We start from the raw sequence: 13782 nt of genomic DNA, 5'->3' as shown, positions 1-13782 counted from the left end.
TGCTTAAGCAGGCCTAACACTAATGTCGATATACATTACCCATTAAATTTATTTATTCTGTTAGAACCTATTAGTACACAGAATGTTCACGCATGTTGAAGGGGGAAAAAATAAATCAATATTTCATCAAACTAAACACTTTAGCTGGTACTACACTGTATCGCACAAAATGCTTTTTTTCTTTGTAAACGTATTGAAGAAAAAATTATGCAGTTTTATTTCACTACAAATCATTTCAACGTTACACTAGTAGAGAGATGAACTTACCAATATTTGCTGGATAGGAAACCTCATGACAAGCTGGATCGAGATTGATCACATAGGGAGGCTTCTTCTTCGCATGTAAATGCAATGTAAGCCTCTGCACAAGAGTTGATTTTCCTGATCCTGCCATTCCTAGGATAATCAGGCAAACTGGAGTTTTCCGCTGTATGTTCTTTGCGGCATTTTCTTCCGTAGTCTCTTTCATGTCGATTTCGGCAGATGAGCACTGCTGCGAACTTTCTGCCGAGTCCATAGCTTGCATAATTTAAATAATTTGAGGAAAGCACTCAGACAAAAACACGTATTTATATAGTGAAACGTGTGACTACGCCATATCAACAACTAACGCACATCCTCAGTCTTCGTATGACTTCGTTTACACAACAAATAATCCTACTACATCCAACGCGTATAAACACGACTCCATAACCAAAACAAACTTGTATAGGAGAGCACACAGCGATATATCGAAATATCGATACATAGGAATGGGTAATTTCCAAGAATATTTGCCTATCGAAGCCGCGGGCTCCAAACGATAGATATCGAACTTGCGATTCTAAATCGATTACGTGACTGTGGTGGCGGGCGTTATGACAAATTATTTGTGAGATGCTAGGAAAGCCCAAACGATTTATGACGGTAGTGAGCGGGATGTATGGTATTGTTACCGTTTCTTCGGCCGATTACCTCAAGTCGAAGAATCTAATTCCATGCTTATGAAATGTAGAAATTAGTTTGAATTTTTGTCGGAAATGTGACACTCTACCCATATTTTTGCGTGACATTGGCAGAGTTACGGTAAAAAGGGAATGCTTCCCGTAGCATACACGTCAAATGGACTTTCTCATGACGATAACGTTGAAGACGAGTAAGTCGTTTCCTTTTTAATTACAGCTATTTTAGTAACGCTCTTCCTTTGTTGTTGCTGTAGTGGCCACGATAAACATGCTCATAGCGCCCGCCCCCACAGTCGCGTGACCGATTTAGAATTTATTTTAACAAGAGGTGGAGCCCCTCCACGCCCATACCGGCATGATGGCCATCTCAAGAGGTCTACTGCCATGTCTGCATAAGGGTTAGTTTGTGAGGTGTCGCAGGATGTGGGTATAGCGATGTTTGCGTACGTCTGGTTATGGTTAACCATCGATACGCGCTCATCTGCAGATAGATTGGGTCGAAAGTCGAACAAAGGGTAGCGGTTTGAAGGGCAGAGGAAAAAAAGTGCCAAGGCAAGAGCCAAGGGGAAAAAACCTCTGGGTTAGTTGGGTCGGGTAGTAAGAGCAGCAGCAGATTTCTTGCTGCCTGCGACAGGTCATGCAAGGGTAGGTTTTGTTAGTAGTGGGTATTATGGATGTCGATACCTTTGATGTTGTGCGGTGCTGTTACTCGGCGGCTGCTGCTGGATTCCGGTGTTGATCTCTTGGTCAGCATCAGCAAACTGTAACAGTTTCACGATCGTTTTGTGTCCGATAGGTCATATATCAGATGCACACTGTGGGGTGACGTTGGTGATTTGTTTGTGCGTCAGTGGCGAGCTCCTCGGTTTCCCTGCTGTAGCCTGTTGGTCGTCTTTAATAGTAGCTGGTATATCCAGTCAACGTTGCTGATATGCAGGGGCTTGCCGACGTTTGTCGCTTGTTGGTGTATGGTAGCTTGTCATAGGTGGTTATGCCCTAGCTAGTAGTGTCTTTGGCCGCTTAGGATTCTACCTATGGTTGTGATCATAGTTTCCCAGAGTAAGGATGAAAGGATTGTTCGAGTGTCTCGAGTTCCTGTACAGTCGTGTGGCGTGTTTTTTGAATACTTCCTTGAGGGTTTCAAGGAGGTATTCATTGTGCAGATCCACAGTGCGTGTGTAGCGTGGAGCATTGCTAATGATTCGTAGCACTTTGTTCTGTATGATCTACAGGCGGCGCAGGCGTGTAGGAGCTGCATATCCCCAGACGGGAGCTGCGTACGTCATCAGAGGTCTAATCCGTGTCATGTATATGGACCTCGACTCCCTCCTATTCAGTGTGCTTTCCCTGTTGAGCATTGGGTAGAGTTTTTTAGCCTCGCGTGCGCTCTGTTGGCAACGTATTCGATGTGGTCCCCCCATGTAAGTTTCCGGTCCAGCCAGACACTGAGATATCTGACTTTCTCTCGGAAACGTATTGGGCGTGTATGTACAGTTATCTGTCTACTGTGTTGATGTTTGCGCATTAGTTTCGGTCTGCATGTAAGCAGAACTGCTTCGCACTTGTCGACGTTTACTTTAATACGCCATCGTTCCAACCAAGGCTCGGCAGTTCTGAGTGCCGTCTGTATTCGTGAATTAATGTTCGACGGTTTCCAATCTTGCGCAAGGATGGCTGCGTCATCCGCGTGGATGGCTCACGTCATTTTTTGTGTTGCTGGGAAGTCGTTAATGTACAGGTTGAACGAGATGGGCCCTAGGATTCTTCCCTGGGGTACTCCAGCTTGGATACCGTGTTGTATTGATTGTTTGCTCTGCACGTCAGTGTTGAAACATCTGTTCGTGAGATATGAGTGTATGAGACGTACGAGTCCGTCCGGGAAACCAGCTTCGCTTAGTTTGCGTATAAGGCCGTTGTGCCAAAGACGGTCGAAAGCTTTTTCGATGTCCAGGAACATGGCCCCTGAAGCTTTGTTCATGTTGTAGCCGTGTGTTATACACTCCTGGAAATTGAAATAAGAACACCGTGAATTCATTGTCCCAGGAAGAGGAAACTTTATTGACACATTCCTGGGGTCAGATACATCACATGATCACACTGACAGAACCACAGGCACATAGACACAGGCAACAGAGCATGCACAATGTCGGCACTAGTACAGTGTATATCCACCTTTCGCAGCAATGCAGGCTGCTATTCTCCCATGGAGACGATCGTAGAGATGCTGGATGTAGTCCTGTGGAACGGCTTGCCATGCCATTTCCACCTGGCGCCTCAGTTGGACCAGCGTTCGTGCTGGACGTGCAGACCGCGTGAGACGACGCTTCATCCAGTCCCAAACATGCTCAATGGGGGACAGATCCGGAGATCTTGCTGGCCAGGGTAGTTGACTTACACCTTCTAGAGCACGTTGGGTGGCACGGGATACATGCGGACGTGCATTGTCCTGTTGGAACAGCAAGTTCCCTTGCCGGTCTAGGAATGGTAGAACGATGGGTTCGATGACGGTTTGGATGTACCGTGCACTATTCAGTGTCCCCTCGACGATCACCAGTGGTGTACGGCCAGTGTAGGAGATCGCTCCCCACACCATGATGCCGGGTGTTGGCCCTGTGTGCCTCGGTCGTATGCAGTCCTGATTGTGGCGCTCACCTGCACGGCGCCAAACACGCAAACGACCATCATTGGCACCAAGGCAGAAGCGACTCTCATCGCTGAAGACGACACGTCTCCATTCGTCCCTCCATTCACGCCTGTCGCGACACCACTGGAGGCGGGCTGCACGATGTTGGGGCGTGAGCGGAAGACGGCCTAACGGTGTGCGGGACCGTAGCCCAGCTTCATGGAGACGGTTGCGAATGGTCCTCGCCGATACCCCAGGAGCAACAGTGTCCCAAATTTGCTGGGAAGTGGCGGTGCGGTCCCCTACGGCACTGCGTAGGATCCTACGGTCTTGGCGTGCATCCGTGCGTCGCTGCGGTCCGGTCCCAGGTCGACGGGCACGTGCACCTTCCGCCGACCACTGGCGACAACATCGATGTGCTGTGGAGACCCCACGCCCCACGTGTTGAGCAATTCGGCGGTACGTCCACCTGGCCTCCCGCATGCCCACTATACGCCCTCGCTCAAAGTCCGTCAACTGCACATACGGTTCACGTCCACGCTGTCGCGGCATGCTACCAGTGTTAAAGACTGCGATGGAGCTCCGTATGCCACGGCAAACTGGCTGACACTGACGGCGGCGGTGCACAAATGCTGCGCAGCTAGCGCCATTCGACGGCCAACACCGCGGTTCCTGGTGTGTCCGCTGTGCCGTGCGTGTGATCATTGCTTGTACAACCCTCTCGCAGTGTCCGGAGCAAGTATGGTGGGTCTGACACACCGGTGTCAATGTGTTCTTTTTTCCATTTCCAGGAGTGTATGTTCGACTACGCGGAGGAGTTGTTGTGTTGTTGTGTAGTGATTCCTAAAGCCGAATTGCTCCCATCTTAGGGTGTCATTGACGATGCAGAGCGTAGAGATGCGTTTTAATATTACCTACTCAACAATCTTGCTGAGCGAGCACAGCACACTGATGGGTCGTTAATTTTGTGGGAGGGAGTGGTCTTTCCCTGGCTTCCTGAACATCGGGACCTTGGCCGCCTTCCAAAAGTCAGGGAAGTGTTTGTGTTTTAGGATGGCATTCGTTATGTGTGTAAGGTATTCTACGGCTCTATCCGCGAACCCCTGGAGGACACGGTTTTGAGTGCCATCAGACCCAGGGGCTTTCCTAACGTCGGTATGCTTGATAGCCCGTGTAATTTCATTTGTGCTAGTGCGTCTAATTTCGTCTCGCGTGGATTGGGCTACAAGACGTGTAACCTCCTGGTCCGTTTCAAGTGTGAATACTGGATCTGAAGGAGCCAGATTCGGCATTAAAGACGCTGCAAGTGTTGTGGCCATAAGCTCTGCATTCTCCGACGCAGAGTAAGCTGGGCCGTCTGGTCCTTGTAGAGTGGGAATGTAATGTTGCTCCCTGCTGAAGTGTCTGCCTAGCTACACACGCCAAGATGTGTGGTGTCTAGCCCAGTGAGTTTCTGTCCCCATTGTTCGTTTCTAAATGTTTGTATTTTGTCCCGTATTATAGCCTCGAGTCTGTTGACGTGCAGTTTATAGAACTGACGCCTGGTACCCTGCCAGTATCTCCGGAGGCGGTTTCTCGTTGAGATAAGGCCCAGGATCTCCTGGGGCAGGGCCGTCGAGTGTTGTGTTGGTGATGTACGTGGAATGGTGTCAGTCATTGCGTCATGGACGGCAGTAGTAAGAGCCTCCACAGCCTCATCGATTTGTTGGGTGTTGTTAATTTCGTGGGTGTCAGGAGTACGACAACCAAGCGCTTCCTTGAACAGTGTCCAATTCGCGCGTTTGTAGTTCAGTATCCTGCATGGTTCTGCGTCCTGCAGTGTTTCTTCCGTATGCAGTATTACAGGCATGTGGTCTGAGTCCAGATCGTTTTCAACCATAAGGTTGAATGTGCAGGTGATGCCCTTGATGAGGGCTATGTCTAGCACGTCTGGCCTGTATCGGGCCTGTGTAGGCACGTTCGTAGGGACATCCGGCCCAAGTATATTGTAATTTTGTCCTAGTGCGTGTTCTTGTAGTGTCTTGCCGTTGGAGGTTCGTATTCGTGAGTTCCAGTGGCGGTTAGATCTCCAGCGGCGATTACCCGCGGTGCTATTTATTTATTTACTTACACGTCAAGTTCCGTAGGACCAAATTGAGGAACAAATCTCCAACGTCATGCAACGTGTCAGTACATGAAATTACAACATAAAAGTAATAACAGATAAAAATAAATGTTTATGAACCCGAAAAAGTCAGTCCATAAGTTTAAGTAAACGTCATCAACAATACAATAAGAATCAGCTTAATTTTTCAAGAAACGCCTCGACAGAATAGAAGGAGTGACCCATGAGGAAACTCTTCCGTTTGGATTTGAATGCGCGTGAAATACTGCCAAGATTTTTGAATTCGCGTGGTAGCTTATTGACAATGGATGCATCAGTATACTGGACACCTTTTTGCACAAGAGTTAAGGAAGTCCGATCCAAATGCATGTTTGATTTGTGCCGAGTATTAACCGAGTGAAAGCTGCTTACTCTTGGTGATAAGCAAATATTGTTAACAAGAAATTGCAGTAAGGAATATATATACACTCCTGGAAATTGAAATAAGAACACCGTGAATTCATTGTCCCAGGAAGGGGAAACTTTATTGACACATTCCTGGGGTCAGATACATCACATGATCACACTGACAGAACCACAGGCACATAGACACAGGCAACAGAGCATGCACAATGTCGGCACTAGTACAGTGTATATCCACCTTTCGCAGCAATGCAGGCTGCTATTCTCCCATGGAGACGATCGTAGAGATGCTGGATGTAGTCCTGTGGAACGGCTTGCCATGCCATTTCCACCTGGCGCCTCAGTTGGACCAGCGTTCGTGCTGGACGTGCAGACCGCGTGAGATGACGCTTCATCCAGTCCCAAACATGCTCAATGGGGGACAGATCCGGAGATCTTGCTGGCCAGGGTAGTTGACTTACACCTTCTAGAGCACGTTGGGTGGCACGGGATACATGCGGACGTGCATTGTCCTGTTGGAACAGCAAGTTCCCTTGCCGGTCTAGGAATGGTAGAACGATGGGTTCGATGACGGTTTGGATGTACCGTGCACTATTCAGTGTCCCCTCGACGATCACCAGTGGTGTACGGCCAGTGCAGGAGATCGCTCCCCACACCATGATGCCGGGTGTTGGCCCTGTGTGCCTCGGTCGTATGCAGTCCTGATTGTGGCGCTCACCTGCACGGCGCCAAACACACATACGACCATCATTGGCACCAAGGCAGAAGCGACTCTCATCGCTGAAGACGACACGTCTCCATTCGTCCCTCCATTCACGCCTGTCGCGACACCACTGGAGGCGGGCTGCACGATGTTGGGGCGTGAGCGGAAGACGGCCTAACGGTGTGCGGGACCGTAGCCCAGCTTCATGGAGACGGTTGCGAATGGTCCTCGCCGATACCCCAGGAGCAACAGTGTCCCTAATTTGCTGGGAAGTGGCGGTGCGGGCCCCTACGGCACTGCGTAGGATCCTACGGTCTTGGCGTGCATCCGTGCGTCGCTGCGGTCCCGTCCCAAGTCGACGGGCACGTGCACCTTCCGCCGACCACTGGCGACAACATCGATGTACTGTGGAGACTTCACGCCCCACGTGTTGAGCAATTCGGCGGTACGTCCACCCGGCCTCCCGCATACCCACTATACGCCCTCGCTCAAAGTCCGTCAACTGCACATACGGTTCACGTCCACGCTGTCGCGGCATGCTACCAGTGTTAAAGACTGCGATGGAGCTCCGTATGCCACGGCAAACTGGCTGACACTGACGGCGGCGGTGCACAAATGCTGCGCAGCTAGCGCCATTCGACGGCCAACACCGCGGTTGCTGGTGTGTCCGCTGTGCCGTGCGTGTGATCATTGCTTGTACAGCCCTCTCGCAGTGTTCGGAGCAATTATGGTGGGTCTGACACACCGGTGTCAATGTGTTCTTTTTTCCATTTCCAGGAGTGTATATTGAGAGGCCAATGCCGAAATACCCATACTCGTGAACAGGGGTCGACAAGAGATTCGTGAACTTGCACCACTTATTGCCCGAAACCCCCGTTTCTGAGCCAAAAATATCCTATTAGAATGGGAAGAGTTACCCCAAAATATAATACCATACGACATAAACGAATGAAAATTAGCAAAGTAGACTAATTTTCGTGTCGAACGATCACACACTTCTGATACCGTTCGAATAGTAAAAATGGCAGTATTATGTCTTTGAACAAGATCCTGAACGTGAGATTTCCACAACAACTTACTGTCTGTCTGATCACCTAGAAATTTGAACTGTTCAGTTTCACTAATCATATGCTCGTTCTGTGAAATTAAAACGTCAGGTTTTGTTGAATTGTGTGTTAGAAACGGTAAAAACTGAGTCTTACAGTGATTTAGCGTTAGTTTATTTTCTACAAGCCATGAACTTGGGCCATGTACTGCACTATTTGAAACCGAGCCAATGTTGCACACAACATCCTTTACTACCAAGCTAGTGTCATCAGCAAACAGAAATATTTTAGAGTTACCCGTAAAAACTAGGGGGCATACAATTTATATAAATAAGGAACAGGAGAAGCCCCAACACTGATTCCTGGGGCACCCCCGCCCCTCCCCCCTCCTTGACAGTACCCCACTCAGACCCACATCACAGCCGTTATGAACATTGTGAATAATGACCTTTGGTGCCTGTTGGTAAAGTAAGAGAAGAACCAATTGTGAGCTACTCCCCGTATTCCGTAATCGTCCAACTTCTGGAGCAATATTTTATGATCAACACAATCAAATGCCTTAGTTAAATCAAAAAATATGCCAAGCGTTCGAAACCTTTTGTTTAGCCCATCCAGTACCTCATGGAGAAAAGAGAATATAGCATTTTCATTTGTCAAACGACGACTTCTAAAGCCGAACTGTACATTTGATAGCAAATCGTGTGATATAAAATGATCAATTATCCTTACATACACAGCCTTTTCAACAACTTTTGCAAACACAAATGGCATAGAAATAGGTCTAAAATTATCTACATTAGCCCTTTCTCCCTTTTTATAAAGCGGCTTTACTACTGAGTACTTTAATCGCTCAGAAAACTAACCATTCCTAAAGAAAAAATTACAAATATGGTTAAATACAGGGCTAAAATTGGCAGCACAGTACTTTAATATTCCGCTAGATACTCCATCATAACCATGAGAGTCCTTAGTCTTCAGTGATTTAATTATTGACTCAGTCTACCTCTTGTCTGTATCACAGAGGAATATTTCAGACATCAATCTCGGAAAGGCATTTGCAAGAAAGTTGTATGATTTCTTGTAGAAACTAAATTTTTATTTAATTCACCAACAATGTTCAGAAAATGATTGTTAAATACTGTACATATATCTGATTTATCAGTAACAGAAATATTTTTACTGTGAACTGACTTTATATCGTCGACCTTGTGCTGCTGACCAGACACTTCCTTCACAACTGACCATATGGTTTTAATTTTATCCTGTGAATTAGCTATTCTATTTGCATACCACATACTCTTTGCCTTCCTAATAACATTTTTAAGCACCTTACAGTACTGTTTGTAATGGGCTACTGTAGCTTGATTGTGAGTACTTCTAACATTTTGATATAATTCCCACTTTGTTCTACAAGATATCCTTATCCCACTAGTCAGCCACCTGGGCTGCTTATTACTGCTAGTACCCCATTTAGAACGTTCTAATGGAAAGCAACTCTCAAAGAGCATGAGAAATGTGTTAAGGAAAGCATTGCAATTATCATCTATGTTATAGGCTCTATAAATATCCTGCCACTATTGTTCCATGACAAGGTTTAAAATCTCTCTATTGCTGTTGGATTAACTTTCCTACATAGTTTGTAATTAAATATGACATTGGTTTGAGTACAAAAGCGTTTTAGTGTTAAAATTTGTGCATCATGGTCTGAAAGGCCATTAACGCTTCTACTCACAGAACGACCATCTAGTAATGAAGAATGAATAAAAACATTGTCTATGGCTGTACTACTGTTCCCCTGCACCCTAGTTGGAAAAAAACACAGTCTGCATCAGATCATATGAATTTAGATCTACCAACACCCTTCCTCTTGCACCATCATATACAAAATTAATATTGAAGTCACCACATATAACTCATTTCTGGCACTTCCTGCAAAGTGAATCAAGAACCCTCTCTAGCTTGAGCAGAAATACTCTGAAGTCGGAGTTAGGGGACCTATAAACAACAAAAATTAGAAGTTTAGTTTCACTAAATTCAGCTGCCCCTGCACAACATTCAAATATCTGTTCAGTGCAGTGTCGTGATACGTCTATGGACTCAAATGGAATACTGTTTTTTTTACGTACATAGCCACTCCCCCAACCCGCAAGGAACTCCTTGAGAAACAGCTTTGTTGAGAACTGTGCTGATATCGCGTATTACTATGTCTGTAGGAGGATTGTACAGCGATACCAGTTCGGTGTTGGCTCCTTTGAACTTGACCCTGACGGCCGTGGCCTCTAGTCTCTCAAGCTCAGTGAGCTCGATGTTCGTGTGTTCTAGGTCTTTGTGTATGATGATTGCTGTACCGCCTCCCTTCCTACCATCCGCTCGGTCGGTACGATAAATGCAATAGCCTAGGATGTTTAGCTGTTTGCGAGGCGTAAGCAGTGTTTCGTTGACTAGGGCGATTCGGATATCCTTTCGCTCCATGAACGCGACCATTTCGGCTCTTTTGTTTGCGATCCCGTTGGCGTTCCAAAACAGGATCTGTGAGTTTGTGTTAGCGTCTGCGTTTCGGGGCTGGTGTGGTGATTATCCATGTAGTGGTGTAAATACGAGGTGCATTCAAGTTCTGAGGCCTCCGATTTTTTTTCTAATTAACTACTCACCCGAAATCGATGAAACTGGCGTTACTTCTCGACGTAATCGCCCTGCAGACGTACACATTTTTCACAACGCTGACGCCATGTTTCCATGGCAGCGGCGAAGGCTTCTTTAGGAGTCTGTTTTGACCACTGGAAAATCACTGAGGCAATAGCAGCACGGCTGGTGAATGTGCGGCCATGGAGAGTGTCTTTCATTGTTCGAAAAAGCCAAAAGTCACTAGGAGCCAGGTCAGGTGAGTAGGGAGCATGAGGAATCACTTCAAAGTTGTTATCACGAAGAAACTGTTGCGTAACGTTATCTCGATGTGCGGGTGCGTTGTCTCGGTGAAACAGCACACGCGCAGCCCTTCCCGGACGTTTTTGTTGCAGTGCAGGAAGGAATTTGTTCTTCAAAACATTTTCGTAGGATGCACCTGTTGCCGTAGTGCCCTTTGGAACGCAATGGGTAAGGATTACGCCCTCGCTGTCCCAGAACATGGACACCATCATTTTTTCAGCACTGGCGGTTACCCGAAATTTTTTTGGTGGCGGTGAATCTGTGTGCTTCCATTGAGCTGACTGGCGCTTTGTTTCTGGATTGAAAAATGACATCCACGTCTCATCCATTGTCACAACCGACGAAAAGAAAGTCCCATTCATGCTGTCGTTGTGCGTCAACATTGCTTGGCAACATGCCACACGGGCAGCCATGTGGTCGTCCGTCAGCATTCGTGGCACCCACCTGGGTGACACTTTTCGCATTTTCAGGTCGTCATGCAGGATTGTGTGCACAGAACCCACAGAAATGCCAGCTCTGGAGGCGATCTGTTCAAAACAATTCTCTCCACTTTCTCGATCATGTCGTCAGACCGGCTTGTGCGAGCCCGAGGTTGTTTCGGTTTGTTGTCACACGATGTTCTGCCTTCATTAAACTGTCGCACCCACGAACGCACTTTCGACACATCCATAACTCCATCACCACATGTCTCCTTCAACTGTCGATGAATTTCAATTGGTTTCACACCACGCAAATTCAGAAAACGAATGATTGCACGCTGTTCAAGTAAGGAAAACGTCGCCATTTTAAGTATTTAAAACAGTTCTCATTCTCGCCGCTGGCGGTAAAATTCCATCTGCCGTACGGTGGTGCCATCTCTGGGACGTACTGACAATGAACGCGGCCTCATTTTAAAACAATGTGCATGTTTCTATCTCTTTCCAGTCCGGAGAAAAAAAATCAGAGGCCTTAGAACTTGAATGCACCTCGTAGTGGCATGATAGTGGCTTGGATGCTAGTCCAGTTGAGCGAGCCCGACATGAACTGCGTGAAGAGTTGTGTGACACACCCCATAATCTTCATGACTACTTCGGTCGCCGTGAGTCCAGTGAATAATGTCTCCATAATGTCTGGCGTGTCGGCCTGTGAGTTGTTGGGTGTGTTGGCGGCCACTGGGGCTTGTGTTGGCGTCTGGTGATGGCTGGTTTGTGTCTCAGCTGTTCCAGTGACGATTGGATGTGTTGTGTGGGTCGTTGTGTTGGTGTCCGAACTGTGCTCGTGAGGATTGGTGTCCTGTTGTCTGTGTGCTTGTTGTGGTGAGGTCGTGTTCCTCCTGTTCAAAAATGGTTCAGATGGCTCTAAGCACTATGGGACTTAACATCTGAGGTCATTTGTCCCCTAGACTTAGAACTACTTAAACCTAACCAACCGAAGGACATCACACACGTCCATGCCCGAGGCAGGATTAGAACCTGCGACCGCCGGCCGCGGTGGTCTCGCGGTTCTAGGCGCGCAGTCCGGAACCGCGCGACTGCCACGGTCGCAGGTTGGAATCCTGCCTCGGACATGGATGTGTGTGATGTCCTTAAGTTAGTTAGGTTTAAGTAGTCCTAAGTTCTAGGGGACTGATGACCACAGCTGTTAAGTCCCATAGTGCTCCGAGCCATTTGAACCATTTGAAGAACCTGCGACCGTAGCAGCAGCGCGGTTCCGGACTGAAGCGCCTAGAGGCGCTCGGTCACAGCGGCCGGCGTTCCTCCTGTTTCTCCTTCTCCTTCTCTGGCGTTGTGGTTTGCCCTGTATTAGTGTGTCTTCTGTAGCCTGTGGTGGGCTGCAGTTCGCGATCTTCGGAGGTAGGGTGGTGTTGTTGTTGGTGTTGTGTGGTGTATCCGATGTGGTGTTGGGTGTTGTGTGTATTGGTTGTGTGTCTGGTGCTGGTGGTGTTGTGCGTGTCCTGAGCTCTGAGGCTCCTCTGACCGTCCTGCGCTGCTGGGGCAGTCAGCGACCACTCCAGCGACGAATATTCCACTTCTTACTGGACGCGGGGGCTGTTTCGGAGCTGTGGCGGCGGTAGTTTTGGTGTGCTTCTCTAATTTGCGCCTCAGAGCTTCTTTATACGCAATGCACCCCCTGTAGTTGGCCGGGTGGGCCGCTCCACAGTTGATGCATTTGCGTGGTGCTGTGTTGGGGAGTTTCCACTGTTGTGTCGTGCGACCACCAGCGCATTTGCGGCAGCGAGGAGCGAGATCGCATTGGATACCCGCGTGCGCAAAGTGCTGGCAGTTGTGGCATTGTCGGGGGGGAGGGGGGGCGGCTGTTGTAGATTTCTACATTGACGACCATGTGAAGAAATAATATTAACTTCAACAGGTCGCGGGACTTGGCCGTGTCGGCCACCTCCGCCATGTAGTTGTGAGATGATCTCGCTGTGCCGAACTCTGTCATTCGGTTTACACTAATGCACTCCCATCCGAGGGCGGTGAGTTCCTCGTGTACCGTTTCGATTGGGGTTCGTGAGTCTATCCCCTTGATCACGTACTGCTGTGTTTTTTCTAGGAGTGTCCTGTACGTGAAATGTTCTACCTTTCTTTCATTCAGAAAGTCCAGCAGATTCGAGTAGTCTGATTTGTTTGCCACGTACAGTGTGGCGTGGTCCCGGGTGAGTTTTGAGTCGAATGTTGTGGGGTTGTGTTTCGTATTAAATTCTTTGTTTGGAAAACTAAGGTCTCCGTAGTTGTGTATAATGACTGGTGTATAATGACTAGGTTCTGCGTAGCTGCTTGTTTGTTTGTGTGTGATGCAGTCGCAGGGTAGTTTGTATTGTTCCCTGAGTTGCTAATTTGCGATGTTGTCGGAGTTGACAGCAGCACTCGGCCGTTGACTCGTGAGTTTGTGGACTCACTTGTTTGTGTGTTTGTTGGCTGTTTGCGTCGTGGACCGACCTGCTGCCACGGTCCGTCTTCGGAGTTGTTAGGGTCTTCTGTCATCTCTGGCTCCGAGTCCGTCGGTGCCTGAGCCGCCAGAAGTGAGAGCGAGGGCATATCTCTCGTGTTTGC

General features: G+C 48.0%; 1 protein-coding gene across 1 annotated transcript in view; it reads right to left on the bottom strand.

Moving 5' to 3' along the window:
- LOC124549300 (GPN-loop GTPase 1) overlaps positions 1-712 on the bottom strand; it is a 52774-nt gene extending 52062 nt beyond the window's left edge. The window contains exon 1 of the mRNA XM_047125235.1: positions 268-712. Coding sequence (XP_046981191.1) covers positions 268-526 — 259 coding nt within the window. The 5' untranslated portion in view covers positions 527-712. The remainder of the gene's footprint in view (positions 1-267) is intronic.
- Positions 713-13782: the final 13070 nt, after the last annotated feature.

The sequence above is a fragment of the Schistocerca americana genome, chromosome 1 (genome assembly GCF_021461395.2).
Source record: "Schistocerca americana isolate TAMUIC-IGC-003095 chromosome 1, iqSchAmer2.1, whole genome shotgun sequence".
NCBI classification, from domain to species: Eukaryota; Metazoa; Arthropoda; class Insecta; order Orthoptera; family Acrididae; genus Schistocerca; species Schistocerca americana.
Note: the sequence above shows the minus strand (reverse complement) of the source record. Positions and strands in the feature narration are given on the sequence as shown.